The sequence below is a fragment of the Melospiza georgiana genome, chromosome Z (genome assembly GCF_028018845.1).
Source record: "Melospiza georgiana isolate bMelGeo1 chromosome Z, bMelGeo1.pri, whole genome shotgun sequence".
Lineage (NCBI taxonomy): Eukaryota > Metazoa > Chordata > Aves > Passeriformes > Passerellidae > Melospiza > Melospiza georgiana.
Window position 1 is genome coordinate 63,805,309 of NC_080465.1, and position 24,244 is coordinate 63,829,552.

General features: G+C 37.5%; 1 protein-coding gene across 1 annotated transcript in view; it reads left to right on the forward strand.

The window, feature by feature from the left end:
• Window positions 1–24,244, forward strand: part of TMC1 (transmembrane channel like 1) — a 120,159-nt gene that overhangs the window by 70,826 nt on the left and 25,089 nt on the right. The window contains exons 4-9 of the mRNA XM_058043936.1: window positions 645–707; window positions 842–1,211; window positions 6,756–6,896; window positions 19,668–19,758; window positions 20,577–20,658; window positions 23,573–23,679. Coding sequence (XP_057899919.1) covers window positions 645–707; window positions 842–1,211; window positions 6,756–6,896; window positions 19,668–19,758; window positions 20,577–20,658; window positions 23,573–23,679 — 854 coding nt within the window. The remainder of the gene's footprint in view (window positions 1–644; window positions 708–841; window positions 1,212–6,755; window positions 6,897–19,667; window positions 19,759–20,576; window positions 20,659–23,572; window positions 23,680–24,244) is intronic.

Below are 24,244 nucleotides of genomic sequence, written 5' to 3' on the forward strand. Positions count from 1 at the left end.
AAAATGAAGTGGATAATTTTCTGCTTATTGATAGGTAGCATCGATATTGTCTCTCCTTGAGCTTAGAGCTTATGGAGAATGATTGAGAATGAAAAATTAAGCAAGATGTTTCTAAGGAGAAACAATACAATTTTCTAAAAATAGACTATCCCTCTAAAGCCTTCAATGTTAAAACACCTTGTGTGGTAGAGTGGTAGAATAGAACTTGTATGTGGTAGAACGTAGAAGTGAGCTGACCAAGTTTTCTCCCTGTGCTTAGAGATTTGATTGCTGGAACCTCCTCCTTCTTCAGGAATGGCACTCTTCAGCTATGCTGCAAGTCTGGAGTTTCATGCCCTCCAGTCAAATCAGAAAATTATTCTTTAATATTTTTTTAATTTCAGCAAGTTCTTTAATTTCAGCAAGAGTTCTTCCCAGTGTCCCTTTGAGGTGTATTTATTTGAGAGCTGAAGGGAAGTGTAACTGGTTTTTCTGTCTTCATCTTACCACTTGAAAATTGTTTGCCATATTTCCGAAAGGCTGGGTTCATAAAATATTGTAAAGAGGTACAAAACAGTAGTTGCCAAGAATTTCTTGAAACCCCTGAATTTCTAATGATTGATCTACCCTTCATATCCACTGGCCTTCTTTTTTTCACTTGACAGATGGCAGTGATGACAATCAAGAAGGCAGTGCAGTTGAGAATGAAGAAAATGCCAAAGGAACAGGTCAGTGACCTGGATTACTTTGAGGCTGGACACAGATGTTTTCTGATTATTACTAAGAATGAAGGAGGAGGAAAGGTCTCCTTCTAACATACACCCTCCTCCCATGTGCTTTTATATTTTTTAATCAATCACAGATAAAGGGAAGAAGAGAGCAACACCAAGACCCAGAAGAGCACATGCCAGAGGGAGAGACAGGCATGGTGATGAAGATGATGATGATGATGAAGGTGGGATGAGGAGAGCTGGGCCTCGCCGGCACAGAAGCCGTAGACGAGGACGAGCAGCTGGAAATGAGGCCAGTGATTCTGATATGGAACCTGCAAAAGCCAAGAAGAATCAAGCAAATCAGAAATCCAAGGAAGATGATGACGAAGATGAAGATGAGAAAGGGGGTAAAAGTGGGAAAGGTAAAAATGAGAAGAAAGGGGACAAAAAATCTGATAAAAAAGGGAAAAAAGAGAAGGCCAACAAGAAGAAAAAAGACAAAAAGAAGTCAGGATCAGGGTAATTAATTTTTTTTCCTTATAATAAAACTATAGTTGTCCTACATAAAACCTGTTTTCTCTTATAGCTGAGAAATACCAAGAGTCAATATGACTCCCTCACTTGTGACAGTCAAAATGGAGCTGGACAGATATACTTTGTCCTGCAATGAAGAAATGACAGCTGAGTGAAATGGAAACTTTCTGGAAAGTAATATCTAGTTATATTCCAAGTATATGAGCTGCTTTCTAGAGAAAGGGAGCGAAAATGACAGAGGAGAAGAGAAAGTGGTAGAGGTGGTAGAAAGTGGTGAGATCTGCCCCACTTTTTTCTTTTTGCAAAACTAAAATGCCACAAACTCCAAGCTGATTACCTTCCCAGAAAGCCAAGTTTTATTTCTAGTTTAGAACTAAAATCTTGATGCTTCTCAGAAGATCATAGTCTTGTTTCCCAGCCAGTTTCAAGCCAGCTCTTTGAGATCAGTGCCCAAATTTCAAGAACCTGGAACCAAAAACTAAAATGGGATTTTCCAATCTGTCTCCCACTCACTTCCTCTGAAATGTCACTTTTCAATTTTCCAAAGTATCTAATGCAACTTGGGGTCTTTATAAGACTCCAGTGACAGGGAGCCCTTCAGAAAAACATTTCTATTTCTCTGCCATCCTAGCATTCCCTTGTTCCTTGTCCCTTCTTGTGCTTTTGAAAGGAAGCAACCCAGGAGCCATGTATAAGGGAGCAAATGGAGATATCTCAATGGAGGGGGAGAGAAACTCCCATTCCTCAGTCGTCACTTGTTACAGCTGTTTCTTTTCCCAGAGGCATCACTGGAGAGCTCAGCAGGACTAAAAGGAAAATATACAGTAAGATATGCTGTTGTATTAATTTGTCCATGATCTCATTTCCATACCTTTCTACTTAATTTCCCTTCCCAATGAGAATGAGAAGCCCTAAAATTTTTCCTTCTGCTGGCTCTTCACTGTGATGGCAATTATACTCCTGCGTGCAGTTTTCTGTACTCACAGAGCAGCAGCTCTGACTGTGTAAACCTTTGTTCCTTTGCTTATTTTTGTCCTCATTGTAAACATTTACTCAGTGTTAATTTAAAAAGGCCACTGAAAATAGAAAACTGAACAATGGCACAATGTTTTTCATTGTCTTCCAAAGTTTTGAATATTAAAATAGGTAATTTTGGGCTAAATAACTTGAAATTGCTGCCTTGATCTTAAAGTATTAAGCCTAACAACATTTGAGGAAATACTGAGGACACTCTCAAAGATAACTCAAGAGTATTGTATTTTTAGACTTACAGGAGCTTCTGAAAAGATTGAAGAATAATAAGAATATTTTAAAATATTTTCAAAAGAAAAAAACAAAATAATGTAAGAACGAAGGATAGCAGGCTGGTGATCAGTTTGGCTGTGATTGAGATAAAAGGTTTGTAAGACTTCAGAATGGAAAGTAAGATTGGCAGTATAGAAGAAATACAGCCACTCTAGCAAGTCCGGGAGGACCTATCACAACAAATTCTCTATACTGATTAAGCATAGACCTTGCTGATGCAGTTTTTTAATTTACAAATTCTCTATACTGCTTAAGCATAGACCTTGCTGATGCAGTTTTTTAATTGCCAAATTGTTTGAGCATGAAATAGCAGGAAAACAGTGAAATCAGGAATTGAGAAAGAAAACACGAGAAAATTTTCCCTAAATGAAAAGTGGAACTATTTGGCAGAGAGATAATATGGTATTTTCCGCTGTCATGGTGGCTTTTGCTAAACTCTAGCAACATGCCCCATTTTGGTGTGATCACAGTACAAGTCAACAGAATCTGCTGCAGTTGCCCTTTTGCCCCTCTGTACTTTTCATTTAAATCAGGAAAACCTCTTCATGCACTGCTTATTCTACATAAAGGACATAAGGGACTTCTAGAAGAACTCTGCATTGGTTTTCTGGTTTAGTTGTTTTGTTTTTTCAAAACTTAAATATTCCAGTCTTGGTTAATTTGTGGTAGTGAGTTTCCCAGGGTAATGCCATGATCAAAGGAGTTCTTTCTCGGTGAGTTTTAAATCTTCTGTTCTTAGATGTTAATGGTTGTTGATGAGGCTGATTGTTGCCTGTTATTGAGGGTGTGAGGAGAGCCTGCTTTACCCTGTTTGTAATCATCAACACCAAAATATCAATGATAACTTGTTCCTTTAATCTCACTGTGAGGGTTGGAGATGTTCATGGGTTAAAAAATGGTTTAGTTCTTTACTGCTTTGTTTCATTTTCTCTGGCTGATTTTAGAAACTTTGTGCTGTCACATAAAAAAAAAAAACAAAAACCAGAATGGGATCATATTCTTCCTACTGCATAGCTCTATCTGTGAGTAAATTGACTTTTATTAAGTTCGCTTGAGAGTATAAAACTTCTGCGAAAGCTTGGAGGTACATGGAAGATTAAGACACTACGTCTTTTTTCTAACTGAATAGTATTAACTGACAGGCAATGCTATAGGGATTATCTGTATAAATAGAATTTACACAAAAAAACCTAGAAAGATTTCAAATTTAGTAAAATTTATTAAATTTTCATGATATACTCTCAAAGTCTTACCAGTCTTATCATGTAACATCCTAGCTCAAAGAAAACATTTTCATCCTAATTTTTAATGCTATACACAGAAATCATGAGAAAAGTAGATTACATCCATAAAAAGGAGATGAAACTAAAACCAAAATAGAAATGTACAATAAGGCCATAAAACCAAACTAGAATGAAGAAATTTGTTGTGTGTTCAGCTTAGAAGAAGCACTTGATTTCAAGAACTCTACTGACTTAGATGTGTATTGAATTGGCATATTAGATGTGTATTGAATTGGAGCCAAGGAGGATGGGGTCTTTATGTCAAGATATTTATTGACACTTGATGTTTTATGTTAGCCTGCAGGTCACAATGAACTTTTCTGACCTTCAAACACGTGAATAAAAACCTTTCATGAAAGGCTAAGACTTTTTAATGCTGAAGACAAAATTTTGGTTTCCTGACTTGAATAACATAGTGTTCCACCACTTGAGCTGAAGGAAAACACTGCTGTTACTCCACCAAGTTTGGCTGCATTATGTAAACACACTAGAAAATACTGATTTCTTAAAGAAACTCTGGAATTTGGATTTTTTTATTATTTTTCTGGTTCCAAAGGAAAGTGAAGAATGGAAGACATGTTTGTAAAGACAAACAAAGCGGTAGCTGGCAAAGGGCACAAAGCCTACGTTATCCTGACTTGACCTCTTGTGTTCTGTTAAGCTTTTCTCAGTAAGCTCACTACATTAGCACAAAGCCTTCATGTTTCCCACTCTCTCACTGCAGCGTTGTAAACCAGCAAATCCCAGCTTTGCATAACCCAGCAATCTTCCATCAAAGGACACGTTTAATGTCAGGCACATCACTCCGCTTAGTAAAATGGAGAACGGCTGATTGTGACAATGGATTCTGAGCTCTCTCAAATCTGACTTGCAACCCCTCTGTTCATCATGAAAACATGACTCTCTTTGCATTTTCTCTCAAAATTTTATGCACAAATCACTTTTTAACCCTTTTCCATTTGACTTCAGTTTTCTTGCCATTCTTAACTTGCTCTTCACAATACTGGTATGCCAATAAATAGCTGTGGTTCTCAGTAGCAGTTTTTCTTCATGTAGCTTCAAGCTTTCTGTGATACTGTCTTTTGCTGTGTAAAGCCCAGCATGGTAAGACTGATGGGTACAACTTTCTAAGGTGACAGTCTATTCTGTACGAGCCACAATGATGCTCAGAGGGTTAGAGTACCTCTCCTACAGGACAGGCTGAGAGAATTGCAATTGTTCACACTAGAGAAGAGAAGGTTCTGGGGAGATCTGCCTTAGGGGAGCTAATGAAAAGGAGGGAGAAAGAAATTTAATATGGCCAAACAGTGACAGAACAGGGGTCAAAGGTTTTAAACTGAAAGGGAACATATTTATATTAGATGTTAGGAAGAAATTCTTTACTCAGAGTGTGGTGTAGCACTGGATCAAGTTGCTCAGAGAAGCCATGGGTGCTCCACAGCAGGGGAGTGTTCAAGGCTGGACTGGATGGGGTCCCGAGCAACCTCATCTAGTGGGCATACTTGCATATGGCAGAGAGGGTTAGAGAGAGAGAATTTTTGAGGTTCCTTCCAACCCGAACCATTCTGTGATTCTATGGCTCTATGATAATCAATAGGATTTTAACCTTTAAGGGCAAGGTGACCCAAGCTGTGGAAGCCTCTTTCTTTCCTTTGCTAACTTCTGTGTGTCTGAACATTCTCAGCTCATCCCCTAATTTTTCCCTATAATTAAGTAAAATTAATGAAGACCATAGGCAGATGACCAATAACAAACTTGTATTTTTCTGTGTTTCAAAAATATTTTGATTTTATTTGTTTATTTTGAATCCTTCAAGTATTCTTGCTGGTAAACTCTTGAGTCATTTATGCCATTTACATCTCTAAAAAGACCTTGTGTTACCTGTTTTGGTAGAGGAAAAGTTTTGTAATTCTTAAATTTTTCAGGAGATAGAACCTATACACTAGGTAATGAATAATTCAGTTCTCATATCTTGGATATCAAATTCTCAGAAAGGTGAAGTATGAGCAAAGGAGCCTGAAAACTACTTGCTTGATAAAGTCAGAATTAATTTTTTCCAATCAAGCCAAAAAACCATTAAGAAACCCCCAAAAAAATCTTCAGTACAGTTTTAAACATTCATAAGTCAAAGAAACAGGCAAGCAAATCAACAAAAGAAGCTAAAGAAAGCACAACAAGAACAGACAGAAATGCATCAAACTGCTGTCATCAAGAGATCACTTAGTGGTAGTTGTCACTGTCAGCTTTTTAGGACAGAAATTTAGTCTATTATTTCCTTTTTATAATTTTTCTGTTCACTTGCATAAAAAGAGGAAACACTTGTTGCTAATGAATTGCTAAATGCCATTAGATGAGATGCAAGATTGCTCAAAGAAAGGGTATCTATGCAGAATTTAGAAATGTGAATATTGTTTTAATCAGCAATTCTTTGCAAAGATACAACAAACTGATATATGGATAATGAGTTCAGATCACAGACACAACATACCTAGAGATGCCATTACAATTGCACCTCCTTTCCTTGAATGCTTGCTGAAATGTGGCTTTGAATTTTTTCCCATCTGTGAAATATTATCATCTTGGTCAGTGAATGGGCTGTCATTTGTCTTTCTACTGTGACATACTGAGGTGAAGGAGTTTGCTTTTACGGCTGTAGTTAGAGCATCCTCACTTGACCATGAGAAACAATAAGTGACTGTCAGATTTTACCTCAAGAGTGCTGCTCACTGTCCCCCAGCTCTGCATTTTGTATGCAGGCTGTGCCTTTCATATTAAAACTAATAACAAGTCTAAAGGAAGGGTGTCCTCCCTTTTGTGCAAGTGTGAAAGCATTATTATAGGCTCAGATTTAACAGAAATTAACAAAAAGTATGTTTTTCTGTGAAAACATCTGTCCTGCCTGAGTTTTGGTGATGTTTTTTTTTCCTGCTTTTGTTTGAAGCTCTGATTCTGAATCTGAGGAGGAGCCAATTACAGAGGAGGAATTGGCCAAGCTGAAAGAAGAAGTAGAAGAAAAAAAGAAACTGATTGCCACGCTACGAAACAAGCCATGGAAGATGAAAAAGAAATTGTCTGTCTTGAAGTAAGGTTTGATTTCCATAAGGAATGTTTTTTGTCTTGTTCTGCACTGTTTTTCTGAATTTTCACTTTAGTTCTGTACCTACTCACAAAATTAACTTCAGACCACATCTAATCTCTCTTCCCTAGGAGGTATGCTCACTGTAAGTGGAGGTAAATGGTGCTGCAGATCACTGCTTTCTTGTCCCAGTAGAACCGAAATCAAATATGGAAAGCTAAGCTTTTTGTTTTCAGAATTTCCATTACAACCCAGTGCAAATCTTTTCCTTTTTTTCAGTTAGGTTGATGTTGATGAATTCTTCCATTGGTGAGATTAATAGCTCATTAATATCTCTCAGAAAAATTATGAAACTGCAGGATTACCTCAAGATTGCTAGAGAGAAAGGAGAGGATTTTTATCCCTAATCTGACTTTAAAGAAAGGAAAAAAATTTACCTAATGGAAAAGCAAACTCTTTGGAAGCAGAACTTGTACTTTCATGTATTTTTATTTATGCCACATAGAAAACTGTATTTTGCCCTAGCATACCTGTCATTATATTTACTTGGAAGGGAATAATGAAGTATTTCTTTACATTTAAATTTCCACCAAGCACAGGAACTGAGTAAATAGAGAGAATTTTATTCTTTTCACAAAAATGCTATGCTCCCCTGTTTTTGATAACTAATTTGCTGCAGCAATACCAAGACACCAACAAAACATATCTAGCAGAGAAAGGATGGTCTGTCCTGCAGAGGGTTTTTAATATTAAGGGAAATCACAGATGTGAAATATGGTGTGGAAGTCTATAGATTTATCCTTTTAGAAGGTAAGGTAATTTTGGAAAGGATAAACTTGCAAAGAGGTAGTGAAAAGAATCAAACTAGGTAAAAGGAAACAGTATCTAGGAGATGTAGAGTAGAATTGTGAAGGTAAGAGAACTTACACAAAATATAAATGAGCAGATTAGGTTTTGGATAGTCTACACTGAAGGATCCCCATGTACATAAACTTAACATTTGTTTATAGTCTTCCTATGAAGAAAGCTTCTATTTTTACAGTCATTCTTCTATCCCATAATTCATAGCAATTCCAAGGAAACTTCATGACTTGGTATGTCCCTGAGACTATTTTCCATTATTGCTTTTCCATGTGGGCAGTGATGATGCTGCAACATGTAGCTCAAGGATGATCAAGAGACGCTTCTGGGCCTTGGGATATCTGGTAAGGAAAGTTGGCACAGAAGTAATTTTTTCCTCTATACTTCTGGTTGTGAGCACTGATATTGGAGGAAACACTCTATTAATACAATAATTCACAGAAAAAATCCTCCTAGAAACTCTGCTAAGGCTCTTGGAGGATGGGGAGGTGATTTGAGACAATAAACACCTCTTCACCAGGGAAGGAACTGCCTGAACAAACCAGCAAACCTTCTGTGATGAAGTTACTACATCAGTGGACAAAGGAGGGGCTGTGAATGTCATTCAGCTACTACACTTCTGTAAGGTCTTTGACAGAGTACTCCACAAAATCCCTCTCCCTGAATTTTAAAGATATGGATTAAATGTGTGGACTGTAAGGTTCTAAGAAATTGTCTGAATTTGTCTGACCAGCTCCCTAGGTCACACCTAGGGAGTTGGTGGTCAATGTCTGCTTGGACAGCCCTTTGGAGGACTTGGGTGTGCTGGTGGATGGAAAGTCAAAGGAAAGCCTACAACATGGGTTTGCAGCCCAGCAAACCAAACCCAAAGCAGTGTGGCCAGAAGGATGAGGGAAGGGATTCTGCTCCTCTAAACCACTCTAATGAGACCCCACCTGGAATGTGGGGTCCTCAGTACAGGAAAGGCATGAACCTGCTTGAACAGGTCCAGAGGAGGGCCACAGAAATAGTCAGGAGACTGGAACATCTTTCCTATGGACACAGCTATGAGGGTTGGGTTGTTCAGCCTGGAGAAGAGAAGGCCCTGGAGACAGCTTACAACAGCCTTTCCATACTTAAAGGGGGATTTTAAGAAAGATGGGAACAGATTTTTTATAAGAAGATATGGTAATTAGACAAGAAGTAATAAAACCTTAAAGAAAAATGGTAATAAAAACTTACAGAATTTAGTTTCAGACTATATATAGGGAAAATATTCTCTAGGGAAGATATTCTCTCTAGTGAGGGTGGAGGGACACTGGATGAAGCTGCCCAGAGAAGCTGTGGATGCCCCATTCGGGAAATGTCCAAGGACAAGCTGGATGGAGCTCTGCTCAACCTGGTCTAGTGAGAGGTTTTCTGCTCATGGCAGAGGGTCTGGAAATATGTGATCTATGATTCCTTACAGCCAAAACCATTTAATTATTTTCTGATCCCAGGATATATATACCAAAATACAGTTATAGAGTGTATTTTCTAGACCTTCTGCTTTTATAATCATTTATTTGGAGCCTAAGTTCAACTGAGTTGCAAGACAAGACCTGCAGTTTTTATGCTACTTGAAGTAAAATTTTTATCTTATAAATGGGCACTCTATTATGATTACAGTTACAACAGTATCAGCATATTTTAAGGAATCTATGTAGCAAGTAATTTAAGATTCATAACAGAATCATTAGTCTAAATAGATTGACATTATTGTCTTTGTTCTTGTATGTAAGAAAAATGAACACATGCTGACTGTAAGTGCCTTAAACTTTTAAATCAATTATGTGACTTTTGAATAACCTTGTGTTAGCATTTCTGGCTCTTGAAACTCTTGGTGAAACATTGTTAGTAGTAAGCATTTCCTCCTGTCATCTACTTCTTTCTCTGTGAAGGATTTAGAATATTGTGTGATTTGTGGTGAAAAAACCAAACTATCTCCTTACAGGCAGAAGAGCAAATTGCCCTATTTCTGGAAATCTTCCAGCTTTCACAATTGAGGCATGTTTCATTGGAGGTTTCTTCTCAGCCTTATGATAAATGTTATGTAATTATATAAGCCAACCCCCACGTCCATGTTTGTTCCATATTAGCATCTTTATTTTCAAAAGTGGAAGAAAAGTGCTATGCAGTAATACTCCTGTACATGACAAAACAAGACCAAAAAATACTTTTTAATATTATTTTGAATGGTTAATATTAACATCAGTTGGGACTTTTAATTTTAAATATTGTTTTTTTAAAAGAAGTGTTGTCAAAACAAACAATTTTGGGAGAAAGATTTAATTTCCAATGAAATTCGTGGTTATAAGAGAACAAGGCATTTTTTACAATTAAAAATGTTGTTTAAGCGTTTTCAAAGGAAAAATTTTTCATGGCTTAAACTGTATATGGTGGGAAAGATCATTTATGATTAACTCTAGTGATTACTTTGGAAAATGTTAAATGTTTTCCTTCATTCTTTGGAAAAATGCATGAATGAACAATCATTTTAGAGCACAGATGTAGAACTAGTTACTCTGCAGAGGATGCCTTCTGTTAAAAAATGGTTGAGTGCTCATTGCAGAAATGGCATTCTTAATAGAACTACATTGGCAATTTAGATCAACTCTAACTTCTAATTTACATCCCTGTGTCTAAAAAGATGCATTTCAAACAGCCCATGATTATTCTCTGAAGAACCGTGACTTGATGAGGATACTGCTCTGATACAGTGTCCCTCTGCAGTTTCAAGTTGAGCTGTATTGATACTGTCAGACTCTAAGCTCACCTTGACACATCGTGGTCAGATCTTTACTTGTCTGGAGATGTGAAAAAAGAGAGGAAAAACACATGCAGAGGAGTGAAAAGATGTTACAACAGCATCCCCACTCTCCTAGGCCCTAAGCAATAGACTTGTGGGCTGGGGACACACTGGTCTGTGCGGCTGAGTATAGAGTGTGCCTAGAGTCCAGACATTTTGTCATTTCTAAGACAAATATTCACCTTCAGAAGAGTTTTCTTGTTCTAGTATTTTCCTTCTACTGATTTAGATGGTTTGTGGGTATTGTTGCTCTAACTTTTCTATGGGAGACAAGAACTTGTGACATTTCTTCTTGACATTGCCTACTCAGGTCAGCTTAAAGTTACCTGAAGAACCACCAGGTGAAAATTATCATTAATTATTACTTGCGAGACTGAAATTTAGAGAGGAGTAAACTAATTGGTTGACTGATTGATAGAGACCCTTGGGAGTCAGTCCTAAATGGAAAAGGAGTCCAGGAAGCATGGATATGCTTTAAAAATGAAATTGTTAAATATTCAGGAACAGGCTGTCCCCATATACAGGAAGACAAGTCATTAGGGAAAAAGCCAGCCTGGTTAATATTAGGCCTGATCTCAGGAAAAAAAGAGAATCTATTTTTTCTGGAAGGAGGGACAGATAACTTGGGAGGTCTACCAGGATGCCACAAGTTCATGTAGGGAGAACAGCCAAAGCCTTACTAGGATCTGATTGGCCTCTACTTTTAAAGACAATAAAATGTTTCTATAAAGACTTGAAGTAAATGGAAGGTCAAAGAGTATCTCCTTTGCTTGTTGAATGTGAAGGGTAGTGTACTGACAGGGAGTGAGAGGAAGGCAGAGGTACTTAATGCCTTTGTCTCAGTCATTAGTATCAAAACCAGTTTTCCTTATGATAGCCAGCTCCTTGAGCAGGAAGTTGGTGATGGGGAAGGGAGTGACACTGCAACAATCCAGGAGGAGATGGTTAGTGTCCTGCTATGCCAATAGATGAGCACAAGTCTATGTGTTCTGGTGGGATCCACTCCACAGGAATAAGACAACTGATGACAGAACCAAAACACATTCAATCACCTGCCAGCAGTCCTGGTTAACTGAAGAAGTTTCAGCTGACTAGAAATTAGCGCATGTAACACTAGTCTACAAGAAAGATCAGAAGGATGATCTAGGGAACTACAGGCCTGTCAGCCTAACCTCAGTTCCTGGCAATTTATGGAAAACATTTTCCTGAGTGCTGTTATGCAGGACAACCAGGAGATCAAGCCCAGATGGCATGGATTGATGAAAAGGCGAGTTGTGGTTGGCCAAACTCATCACTTTCTATGACTAAGTGACCCTCTTACTATATGAAGGATGTAATCTATCTAGACTTCAATAAAGCATTTTGCAAAGACTCCCAAAGCATCCTTCCAGAAAAACTGTCTTGGATGTGTGCACTAGGGTAAAAACTAGCTGGTTTTCTGGGCCCTGAGAGTGGTGGTGAGTGGAGCTAAATCCAACTGATGGCCGGTCACTAGTGATGCTCCCCACAGCCATGTTTTGGGGTCACTATTGTCTAACATTTTTATTGATGATCTGGGCATGGGAATTGACTGTACCCTCATTAAATTTGCAGATGATATCAAGTTGGGTGGGGGTGTTGGTCTGCTTGAGGGCAGGAAGGCTCTGCGGAGGGACAGGCTCAATCAGTGGGCTGAGGACAACTGCAGGAAGTTCAACAAGGCCAAGTGCTGTGTCTTGCGCTGGGGTTGCAGCAGCCCCTGTGCAGTGCTACAGTCTTGGGGTGAGACAGCTCGAGAGCTGATCTTCGGGAAGGAACCTGGGGGCTGCTGTTTGAACATGAGCCAGAGTGTGCCCAGTGGCCAAGGAGGCCGGTGCCACCCTGGCCTGTGCCCAGAACAGCGCGGCCGGCGGGACGAGGGCAGGGATCGAGCCCCGGCACCGCGCACTGGGGAGGCCTCACCTCAAGGCTGTGCTCAGTTCTGGGCCCCTCACTTTAAAAGCGACACGCAGGGGCTGGGGCCTGTCCAGCCAAGGGCAACGAGGCTCCTGAAAGGACTGGAGAACATCTCTCATGAGGGACAGCTGAGGGAGCTGGGGTTGTTTAGTCTCAAGAAGAGGAGGCTCAGGGGGGACTTCATTGCTTTTTGCAGCTCCCTGTAAGGGGCTGAGGTGAGTCGGGGCCTGAATCTGCTACAGTGCCTGCAATGAGAGGACAAGAGGAAATGGCCTCAGGCTGAGACAAGGGAGAGCCACATTAGATACTAGAAAAAGCTTTTTTGCTGTTAGGGTGGTCATGCTTTGGAATAGGATGTGCCAGGGAGGTGGTGGAGTCACCATCCCTGAAGGTGTTCAAGAAGCATCTGGATCTGGTGTTTGGTGATGCAGTTTAGTGGTTTTGGGTTTACAGTGATAGTGCTGGGTTGATGGTTGCACTTGAAGTCCCTTAAAGGTCTCTCCCGACCTTGACCATTCTATGATTCTGTGGTTTTTTGATTAGAAGAAGAAACTGAAAAAAAATCCAAACAAACTAATGGTCCAGAGCTTCAGCTGTTGCAATCTGGAAAACCCTTCATGGAAAGCTATCACAGTTTAAGTCTGGATTTTGGGAACCTCATGCTTGGTTGTACATTTTTCTGATGGAGTTTTGCACCAATATGAAGAAAAGGGAAATGTTTAAATACTTGCTTGCCTCTGGTATACTTATCTCACTTCTCTTATTAGTGCTCATGGTGCTTTAGATAGACAAAAATTCTGTGCTACAAAGGCACAAATCCCATCAGTAACTGAACAGTTTGTAGCCAACAGTTTGTAGTTTGTAGCAATGCTTATTATGGTGACATATAATTAGAGGACTGAGCGCTTGAACCCAGAGATGTGCCAACTTGTTCTCTAAAGTTACACCACAAGACAGTTAGTACACTATCAAAACAAGTGAAATAACAAGTTACATAAAAAAAAATAGTAAAACATCAAGTTTAGGCTTTTTGAAGGGCTTCCAATTAAGCACGTCATAAAGAAAGATGGGAGAACTATATTTTTTCCCCTAGAAAAATCAGTGCAGTGCAGAATCTGTTCTTTGCTCAGAATAATAGAACAGTTTGAGTTGGAAGGGCCATTAAAATTAAACTTATTCCAACCCACCTGCCATTGGAAGGGACACCTTTCCCTAGACTAGGTTGCTCCAAGCCCCATCTAGCCTGGTCACAAATACTTCCAGGAATAGGGCATCCATAACTTCTCTAGACAACCTGTGACAACACTTTACCATCTTCACAGTAAAGAATTTCTTCCTAATATCTAATACAAACTTATTCTAACTCAGTTGGAAGACTTTCCCCCATGACCCATCACTACAGCCTCTCATAAGAAGTCCCTCCCCTTTTTTGCAAGTCCTCTTCAGGTACTAGAAGGCTGTAATTTGGTCACCTTGAAACATTTTGTTTTTCAGGCTCTGCAAACCCAGTTCTCTCAGACTTTCCTCATAGGAAGCCGGCTCCATCCTTCTAACCAAGTTACTCTAAGAGCAACCTGGTGGTTCTCTTTTGGACTAGCTCCAACAGGTTGATGTGCTTTCCTTTTCCACTGATGTGGTCACTGCATCATAGCAGATCACATGCTAGGGACAGAATACATTATGGTGATTTTTCAGTATTTTTCTAGCATAATTCATTTTATTACAGGACTTAGACTGCCTATCAAGATAGATGAATTAGAAGTAAGAAATTTTATAAGCCTACAAACCCAAAGATGTATGAGATGCATGTGTGAGATGGTGGAAATTTTTCATCTTTTGTTGGATTCTTAGTAATCCCATCAATCAGTATTTAATCTCTCTTACTGTGGATATATCGACAGTCCTGGAGGCCAGACTGGCTGTCTTGGGGGCCAGCTGGGTATCAAATAACAATATAATTTGCCCACTATTTGTGCTGAGCTGCTTTTCAAGTGATCTGTGCCCAACATTTGTTTCGAAGTCTGTTTTCAGCCAACCTTCTAAGACTTACAAAAGTCCTGGACGATCAACATTTCTTTTTATTGCGCTTTTAGTTCTTAGAGCCTGAAACTTTCCTGAACTGTTACTGAAAAATGTGATTAATCCACTCAAATTGTATTCATTAGCAACAAGCTCTAAGAGCTGTAATGCATCCCCTCTGCAGCACAGAAGTGCCAGAGGTACTGTACACCTACCACTTTGGGAGCTGTAACTCCACACCTTCTATTAATAATTAACTCAGGCTTCTCTGGGACAATAATGCCTGGCCCCCTGAAACATTTATTAGTTCTTGCATCTGTAATTCAATTAATAAGCTTTCTCTAAAGCTTCTTTAAATTCACAGTTAGCTAGTGGGGGGACACTTTGGCCTATCTTGTGATACAGATAATTTACCTCTAACACTTGATACCAGTGATTACAAAGCTTGGTTTTGTTGGTCTGCGTTGTTTTTGACACATCCTCATGTTTGTTAAATCACAATACTTCCAAGTGAGCATGAATATGTATACATGTACTTTTGGTTTTTGTTGTGGTTTCTAAAGTATTTCTAAGACTTGCCTATTCTTCCTCTTATTTATAGCACAAAAGAAATGGAGGAAAGGACAAAATTCGACAGAAATCCACAGGGTTGTACAAATAGAGGTATTAGACATCAACGTAGAAACCTTAGTTAAGTAATCTGTTGAACTATATTTAACAAGAACATGTATCACAGACATGGAAAGGATATGGCAAGCCTGGTCCCTGACTGAATGGTGCCAAGTTGATGCTGAACTTTTAAGGTCAGGAGGTTTAAGTAACTTACAAACAGAAGTCAGGAGTAAGTACTCAGTGGAGTAATTAGTTTCTACTAATCTGCTGCAGAACTGGTGGGGGAAGAAAAGCTGAGGAGAGAATGAATGCGTATTCTGTTTGATGGCTTCAGCATCATAAGCAATATGAAAATGTTATTTAGAATGTTATTGGTAAAACTACGAAAATGTAAGATAGGCTTGTAAGACATCAAAGGTAACTTGATTTCTTTTATTCCAACAGTGAAAAAAATACTTCCACTATTCTTTTACAAAGTAATTTCTATTTTTTTTAAAGTATTTTTTCAATTTCATAACAATAATACAAAACAATTTAGATTGGAAAAGAGCCTTATGACTATCAAGTCTAGCCATTAACACAGACAGCACTGTCAAGTCCATGTCTAGTCCAAGTCCCTCACCATGACATTTACACATTTTTTCAAAACCTCCTGGGATGGTGAGTCAACCACTTACCTGGGCAGCCTGTTTCAATGCTTGACAACTTTTGGTGAAGAAACTTATATATATCCAATCTAAACATCCTCTGAAACCATTTGAGATTGTTTCTTGTCCTGTTTCTTGTATCTGGAAGAAAAGACTGATTCCCTCTTCATCACAACCTCCTTCGAGGAGAGAAACTGGCTGAGGGTGCCCTTGATCCCCTCCTCTGGACCATCAATAGAGCAGGACTGTCCTCAGTACTGAGCCCTGGGGAACACTGCTGCAACTGGATGACAGATGGATTTAACTCTTTTCACTCTGTTCTCTTTTGGCCATATAGCATGTGCTACTTTTTATTAATTATGTGGTAATTATTAACTATGTGATGCTTTTGGCCATTACTTCACAAGAATTGGAAACATTTTTGCTGCCATTTTAAATGCATGTTTGAAATATCTTCTTGTCATGATCTGTGTGCATTAATGGTCAATGCATTAATGCCAGCAATACTATTAATAAAAAAAAATAATTAAAGTGTGTTGTTATTAGACCAGAGTAAATGAAAATGAAAATGATACTGCAAATCCACCATTAGCAATTATACAATAAACTTTTTAGTATGGGAAAGCAATTTACTAAGAAAGTGAAAGTGAAAGTTGCTTCATGCTTCCATGATGAAACATGAAAATATCTTCATAAATATTGTGCACATGTAGATCCAACAGTTTTCTTGGTCCAGTCTTTCTTGTGCAACTCAGCTGACTGCACTTGAAACCACTCAGTAAGAAATGGTTGTTTGTGATGCAATGATGAACTTAATCCAATGCAGAGAAACCAAATGAAAATCAGTGAAAATAATGTTATAAAACATTTAGGAATGATGGGGTGCAAGAAGAGACGAAGTTTCAGTCACTGGCAAAGCAGAATCCAGGGAAGCATTCAGGAGCATCATCAGCGTAAGATCTATAGTCCAGATCACCACCTCCAAAAAGCAATTTCTTGGTTTGTCCTGAAGAAAAAGCTTAAATACTGATTACACTTGAAAGATTGTTTGATAGGAGGCAGATGAGGATAAGAAAAACTACTTCTAGTAGAAAATCTTACAGAATTAATTTAAAACAATTCAAAAAGAGGTTTAAGAGAATTATTTTAGGAATTTGATAGTGGAAAATGCCTTCCTTTTGGCATAGCTTTATTTTATATCAGAACAAGTTTGTGGAGAGCTTGAGTGTTTCACCTATAGATGTAAAAAGTACTCATATATGCTATCGCTATCAAGGATTTTTAAATGTATTTATTGCTGTTTTCACATTATGTTCTTAAATTTCTAACTTATTGCTTCACTCTGAAAAAAACCCCGACTTAAAATTTGAAAATTTCATATTCTGCAACATAACATAATTAGTGACTGAAAACACAAGTTTTCTACTCTGTATGTTTTGATTTCAGAAAATTTTCATGAACAAACCTGAATTACACAGTGATAGAAGTGATAGTAGAATATAGTATGCTGACCAGGGAGATTGGTAGGTATGCAGTTTACTGAGTCTTCCTGCTTTTATGGCACTGTTCCAGCCCTGTCTACTGCATTTGGGAGGAAGCTGCCATCTGCTGTCAGGATGCCCTTGTATCTGTTGACAAAGCATTAAGATTTTGGATCCTGAGGCTTGGTTTTAAAGGTGACCCTTGGACGCTGGTTTCCTGAAGCAGAATTAATCTGTTTTCTGCCACTCACTTGGAAGGGCTGAAATGTAATTGATTTTTCTGAGAATCAAAATGAAAAAATGATATGTGAGCAGTATGTTGTAAAGGACTCAGCGTGGCTTGGAAAATAAAGAATCCTCAATCAGTGTCAGTACTAGGTAAATGCAGAAAGATCAGATTTAACAATCCAGAATGCAAATGTGATCTAGAAGAACAGGATTGGAAATAAAGGATCGACACCCTCAAAAGTATACTGACTTGATGCTCAAGAAACATGTTTGAAGTGATCGATAGGTGGGCTCTGTGGCTGTGGGGGTGGCTGTGTATTTTTATCTTTTCCAATCTGAATCTTTGCTCTACTTTTGCTATAGAGAGAAAAAAATAAAGGTGATTGCATTAGCATTCATAATTTCAAATGTTGGAAAATGCATGCAGTAGTCCTGAGAAGGCCAGGTGAACTTATACTGGCCCTGATGTTTCACCAACAGGGTTTGGGTGAAAGCACTTGGAAGGGGAGAGTTCTCAGAGGACTCTCTAATAAGGAAAGCTCTCAATAACTGAAAATTAAATTCAATAACTCAGTTTTGCACTTATGTGTGCTTATCTTTTGCAGCTTGCAGCTTAACAGTTGCAAGTTAAAGCAACTCTTGCAGTGGATGTCTAAGTTGTGAAAATCTTTGATAGATCTTCAGACTGAAGATTACCCTAAGCATTTGCAGTTACTAAAAACACACAGCTACTTTTAGAGATGTTGAGATTTTTAATCATTGAATTAGAAAAGTTATGTCATGGCTAATGGCCTTCTTCTCACATAATTTTATTTCTCTTGTATCTCAACTACACTGCTATACTGTCATTAACGCTGCCAGATTTTGCTGTTTAAAACTATGTTTTTCCTTCCTTGTACAAAATGTATGAGCAGAAAATATAAGCATGATAATAAATTTCACTTGGTAAGCTTATAGGTAGCAGTTCTGGAAAGAAAGAAAAGTGCATCAACATCAATATGCATTACAATTAGTATTTTCCCAATAGTCTACCTTCTTCTAGATGCTTTGTACAATACAATATAATAATAATAAACATAATATAGAAAGCTTTGAAGTTATACAGCGTGACAACAAAACAGTTTACAGCATTGTGTGTACACTGAGAGTTAAGAATCCTTAGTCTGTTTTCCAGTGGTTTAGGACATTTAGCCTTTAGAGCATATTTTCTCAGGAGAAACATAGTGGAAAGTCATATATGGAAATTGGATTAAATAGAGGAAATATTAGAATGCACTGGAACTCATCTCTTTATTGTTTTAATCCATGGACTTTATGCATTTTAAAAAGAGTTTAAAATTCTTCCTTTCATCTTTATATTATTTAAATTATATCTCCATAGGCAAAATTTTAGCCCTTTGGGGACCAGTGAAGCTCTGTTTGAAAGCAATTACTCTGGGAATGGTACAGCTAGAGAAGATACATACAGAAATTCAGAAGGGCTAAATTAAATGTAGTACTGAGAAGGGTGGGCAAAGGGAACCAAAACTCTAGTGTACACATCTGTCTCCCTGGGAATGCATCCTAAGCTGAGAAAACAGAGGTGAGAGGGTCAGAGGTATCCAGAGCATGACTAAGACACAAAAGAGATAAAATGTTGGTAATTAAACGGTTATGGACTTTTTTATTCACTATCAAAGAAGAGAACAAGGAAGAAATTAGAAGAGCAGGAGAAAACAAAGGATTTCAGAAAGCAAGAAAGGTGATCACAGCCAAGGATCCACAGTGTCTTATGAAGATGCTTCTTTCTTCTTTTGAAATAACTGTCAGAATAACAGGAATAACTGTTTGTGCATCACATAAATGGGCAGTAGCTTAACTGCAAAAGCCAGTTTACTGACTTACTGTGATTAAACATATTTAGTAACCTTGACTGGACATAGGCAAATCTGAGAGCTCCAAATATGTTTGTATCAGATCAGGTGAATGAAGTTGCTTGTATTTTTGCATTACATATACATTACATATAGAGTCTGCTGCAAAATACAAAAATGCAGAGCTTTTAGCTTCAAACTTTACTAAGTTAACAAGATTTTATGAGGAGTAAAAGGATAACATTAATATGATAGAGACAATATAAAATTTACTATAACATAATCTATATCTCTCTTTTGCCTTCATTTTCCAGGGAAGCACAGCTTTTTGTTGAGAAGTTTGAAGGTGCACTTGGAAAAGGAAAAGGAAAAAAATTCTATGCATACAAAGTGATGATGATGAAGGTACACTGATTGTTTTACTAACTTCCTGTAAAGCTGATGGGAAGCCTTCTGGAGATTTTTGCCATGGGTAGTCATCTTCTACAGTAGCGTTCCTTGTCTCTCTATGTATTTTTAACTTTTATTTTCAGTGCTTTTGCATGAAAATATTTCTAACAAAAGCTTATGGTTTGATTTTTGAAACTTGTCATCAAAACAAAAATCAGCTGTTTTACAGGAGTTTGCAAGGGTTCTGTATCTTGTGAAAGCTAATGTGTCTTGGTGTGGATTGGGTATTTGTGTGGACTGAATCCAAAGTTCAGTTTTTCCCTTGAGACAGCCCTCTGTAAAAGACAAAGAAAAAGAGAAAGAGAAGAAAAAATGAGAAAAAGAAAGAAAAAAAGAAAAAGAAAAAGAAAAAGAAAAAGAAAAAGAAAAAGAAAAAGAAAAAGAAAAAGAAAAAGAAAAAGAAAAAGAAAAAGAAAAAGAAAAAGAAAAAGAAAAAGAAAAAGAAAAAGAAAAAGAAAAAGAAAAAGAAAAAATTGGCATGAAAGGAAGTGATTAGGTAATAATTCTTCTTGTGGTAGAAATAGGAGCTTCACACAAATCCAGTAGAAGCCATTAAAATAAACAAAAGGAGATGGCTCTTCATAAACAATTACTTTGTGGATTCTGCCAATGGATTTTGTGGATGATTAAGGGGTTACATTAGCTCAAGAAGAACCAAGCATCTGGGCACTGAGATGATGCTGAGGTTTCTGTTTTGTTGTTGTTTTTTTTTTTGTTTTTTTGGTTTTTTTTTTTTTTTTGTTTTTTTTTTTTTCTCCTGTGATTCTTTCCAGAAATGGATGAAATTTCAAAGAGATTTTGAAAATTTTAAGACAGCCTGCATACCCTGGGAAATGAAAATTAAGGAGATTGAAAGTAAGTAAGTAAGTAAGAATAGGATCTAGCATGATATTTCTGATGTCTGCCAAATGATAATTTTTTTTAATATATGCATCTGTATTCAATGTATAGTCTAAAATCAATGATTATTTATTTTTTCACTAATATTTATTAAGCTTGATAGTATAACTAGTTGAAAATTCTCTTCAGAGGGTGTCAGTTTACAGATTAAAATTTTCACTATATAGGTAGCTGTTAAAGAGCCAGTGTTGAAATTAATCCTAGAAAAGCTTAATTGGGATTTAGCCATTCACTTTATTCACCTTCACTTAATTTTGTTTGTATTTATTTTTTACAAATTATACTATACAGGCTATACTGAAAATATTTCAATTATTTCTGCTGCTTTTTTTCATTATCTTGAGCTTCATGTAAGTTGTCTTTCTCTCATTGTAAGGCACATAACAAAACACAGAGAGTGCAATATTGGTCTTGGATGCCTCATATATGAATGAGGCAGTGTAGTTAGTACTATGGGTGTATTTGAGAGTAGGGGTCTGTCACAATTCAGTTTTGTGTTGAAGTTCCAGTGATGAATGGTAGGCTCCCTTCTTCAAGATGCAAGTCCCTTCTAGAACAGGGAGACTGGTTTCAGAACCAAGGGCATCAAGCTGTGCTGTATCCTTATGCGGACAATAGGTGAATCTGATGCTGCAGCTTTGATGTTTAAAGGATAAGTTGATTAATGTATGAAATATTTATATTTTAAAAATACAAATGCTTCTTTTCTTTACAGAACAGATATTCAGTATTATCTGTGCAAAAGGACTTTATGGGAATCACACAGACCTGTGTTGGGACAGGGTGTTGGGACAGGGCAACTCCTAGTCCACTGATGAAATTTATAAAATGCACACACTGATCTTCATGCCAATTCCTTGTGTGGTGAGACTGTGGGTGCAGAAAATGATGGCTAAAGACTACTTAGAACTATTTCATTCATACACAGAACATCTTGCACCTTAGAGTGGATTAAATATACTGGTGAAACTTGGGCTGATTTTGTTCACAGCTAGTGCAGTCCATTTGTGATATTTTCTGTGTTCCCTGTTGCAGGCCCCTGTTGGGACCTGCCCACTCTGAAAATGCAGCTGAGGGCAGTCATGGCTAAATTGTCCTCATCCATAGTTAAGCTTTTTACTTACTTTTAAGAAAAGAGGTGTCTTTTCTTGCCTGATTGGTGAAAAAGAATAAAGCACATGAGTGGTCTCTGCATTGGCTCGCATTAACTATACTGATGCAGGTACTCCAACCCATTACCTCACTGTAAATGTTCCAAATGGCTGCATAGCAGAGGTTTCATCAGGGTAACTGATACAAGTACTGTAACTCAGTGCATGAAAAAAAGGTATTCCCAATACAATAGAGATATTAGGATTTGAGCGCAAGAAATAATGGGGCATGGAGAGGTCTACAAAAGTAACCTGAAATCAGAAATTTTCATAATTTCCTGCACTGTATTTTTTGAGTCAATAATATCCCCCAAGGGCTATAGTTTGGTTATAACTGGGTAATCTGCATGTCACAACCAGATAGGCTATCTCAAAATCTCTTGATTTATACCTTTCCCCAGACTTCCCAATATGTTGGTCACTGCTGAGATTGGCCACTTCACACAAAATTACAATATGATGGTTTAATTCTGAACCGTGAATAAAGCAGATTCAAAATACTGAAATCCTTGACAGAATGGCTTGCTCCTTCCTACAGCTGTGATAAATGTCTCTTAGTTAGCCTCTTTTTATATTTTAGGATTATACCTATTTAAGTGTATTAAATTTTCTACCAACTGAGCTGTTAAAGTAATATAAGCATATATTAATATATGCATCCCAATTAACACAAGATATATTAATTTCATATTACAGACTGAAAGAATGTGTTACATGTCTGAAAAAGAGTTTGGAAATAATGATATAACTAAGTGTCTCTGAACAGAGAGATTTACTTTTCATTTGCTATCAGTGTGCGCCATGCTGCCAAACTAGATTGTAAGAAAAACCTATTGAAAGGCCAATTTTTCCTGTGAAAATGAATGGTAATGGAGCTGAAACCTAGTACTTTTCTAACTGACAGCTCTCCTGTAGTCAACATAACTGTGTTAAAGCAAGCTGGGGTTGAATCTGAGCTTTTATTTTCGTTTGGCCTGACTTGCAGAGCATGGGTAAAAACAGGCTTTTGGTTCTCCGTGCTTCCCCCCCAGCCTGTAATCTGTGCACAGGTCTGGGTCAGGGGTGTCTCAGGTCAAATACTTCACCTAGAGATGGGACTGCCTGCACACCTGGCTACAGATGGAGCACATAAACAGAAGATAAGAGAAGGAAAGGGTAGTAACACTTGCAGATAATGTTTTTAATCTCTAGTGAAAAAAATCTGGTCAGCACTCTTATAACAGCACTGACAAGTGTTTTATCATCTGGGAAAGACTTTCCTTGCTGGCTAATTCTGCACTGCTTCCCATTAAAACTGGGCTGGTTCTGGTTTAGTATGTCAAGAATGCTTAAAATCCACATCAGACAGGAAAAAAATAAAAATTGAAAGATACTTGTAGAGATTACTTAATAATAGCAAGCATCACAACTTTTATATGACCCTAGAAAACCTATTTAACTATAGTTTTATATTGTTGTTCTTGTTTTTTCAGCCATCTCAGGACATCTAATATGCAATATGCAAAAATTTATTAGAAGTATGGTAATAAAGAAAAAAATTAAAATAAATTAAATTTAGAATTAATTAGAATTTTAAATTAATTAAAATTTGAATCCATCAAATGTGTAAAACCCTCTCTTGATTTTACTTTTTTTTAATAAGTTTTGTGCATCCTTAGGTAAAATAACTTCAAAAGACCAGCTTATCTGCCTTTTAATTTCATCTCATGTTTTCACAGGTCACTTTGGCTCATCAGTAGCATCTTATTTCATATTCTTGCGTTGGATGTATGGAATAAATATGATTCTCTTTGGATTGACCTGTGGTCTTGTAATGGTGCCTGAGGTGGGAGTCTTTTAAATTATCTTTGAGGATTGCCATAAGGATTTCTATCTTTGCAGTGAGATTTTATAGGGCTGCAGCTTTTAAAATGTTTTTAGTCTCTTTATGCTCCATTTGCAAGAATTAGACTTTACTAAGCCTGTATAAAAGGGCTTCCTTTGTGGACAGTTGTCTCTACAGAGAGATGTCTTGAATTAAACAGGATGGGAAAATGTAAAAATATATTTAGAGTTGTCTTCTGAAATGATTTTTGAAGTCTGGGATGACATAGATATGGGGGTTCTTTGCTGTCTGGGGAAGTGGATTTGTTTGTTTGTTTGTTTATTTGTTTTTTTTTTTTGTTTGGTTGTTTGGTTTTGGTGGTTCTGTGCATAACAAAGTAGAGGAACTGAGACTAAGAAAACTCCAGGGGGACTATTTTGTCTAAATGTGAATTGCAATAGAAAGATTCATCCTCATGAGGCTCAGAGGATCCTTCCAGATGTAACACTCACATGTTGGTAAGGCATAACAGGGTTATAAAGTCATGAGAGACCTCTCATATTTCACACTGTGCAACATCTCTTTT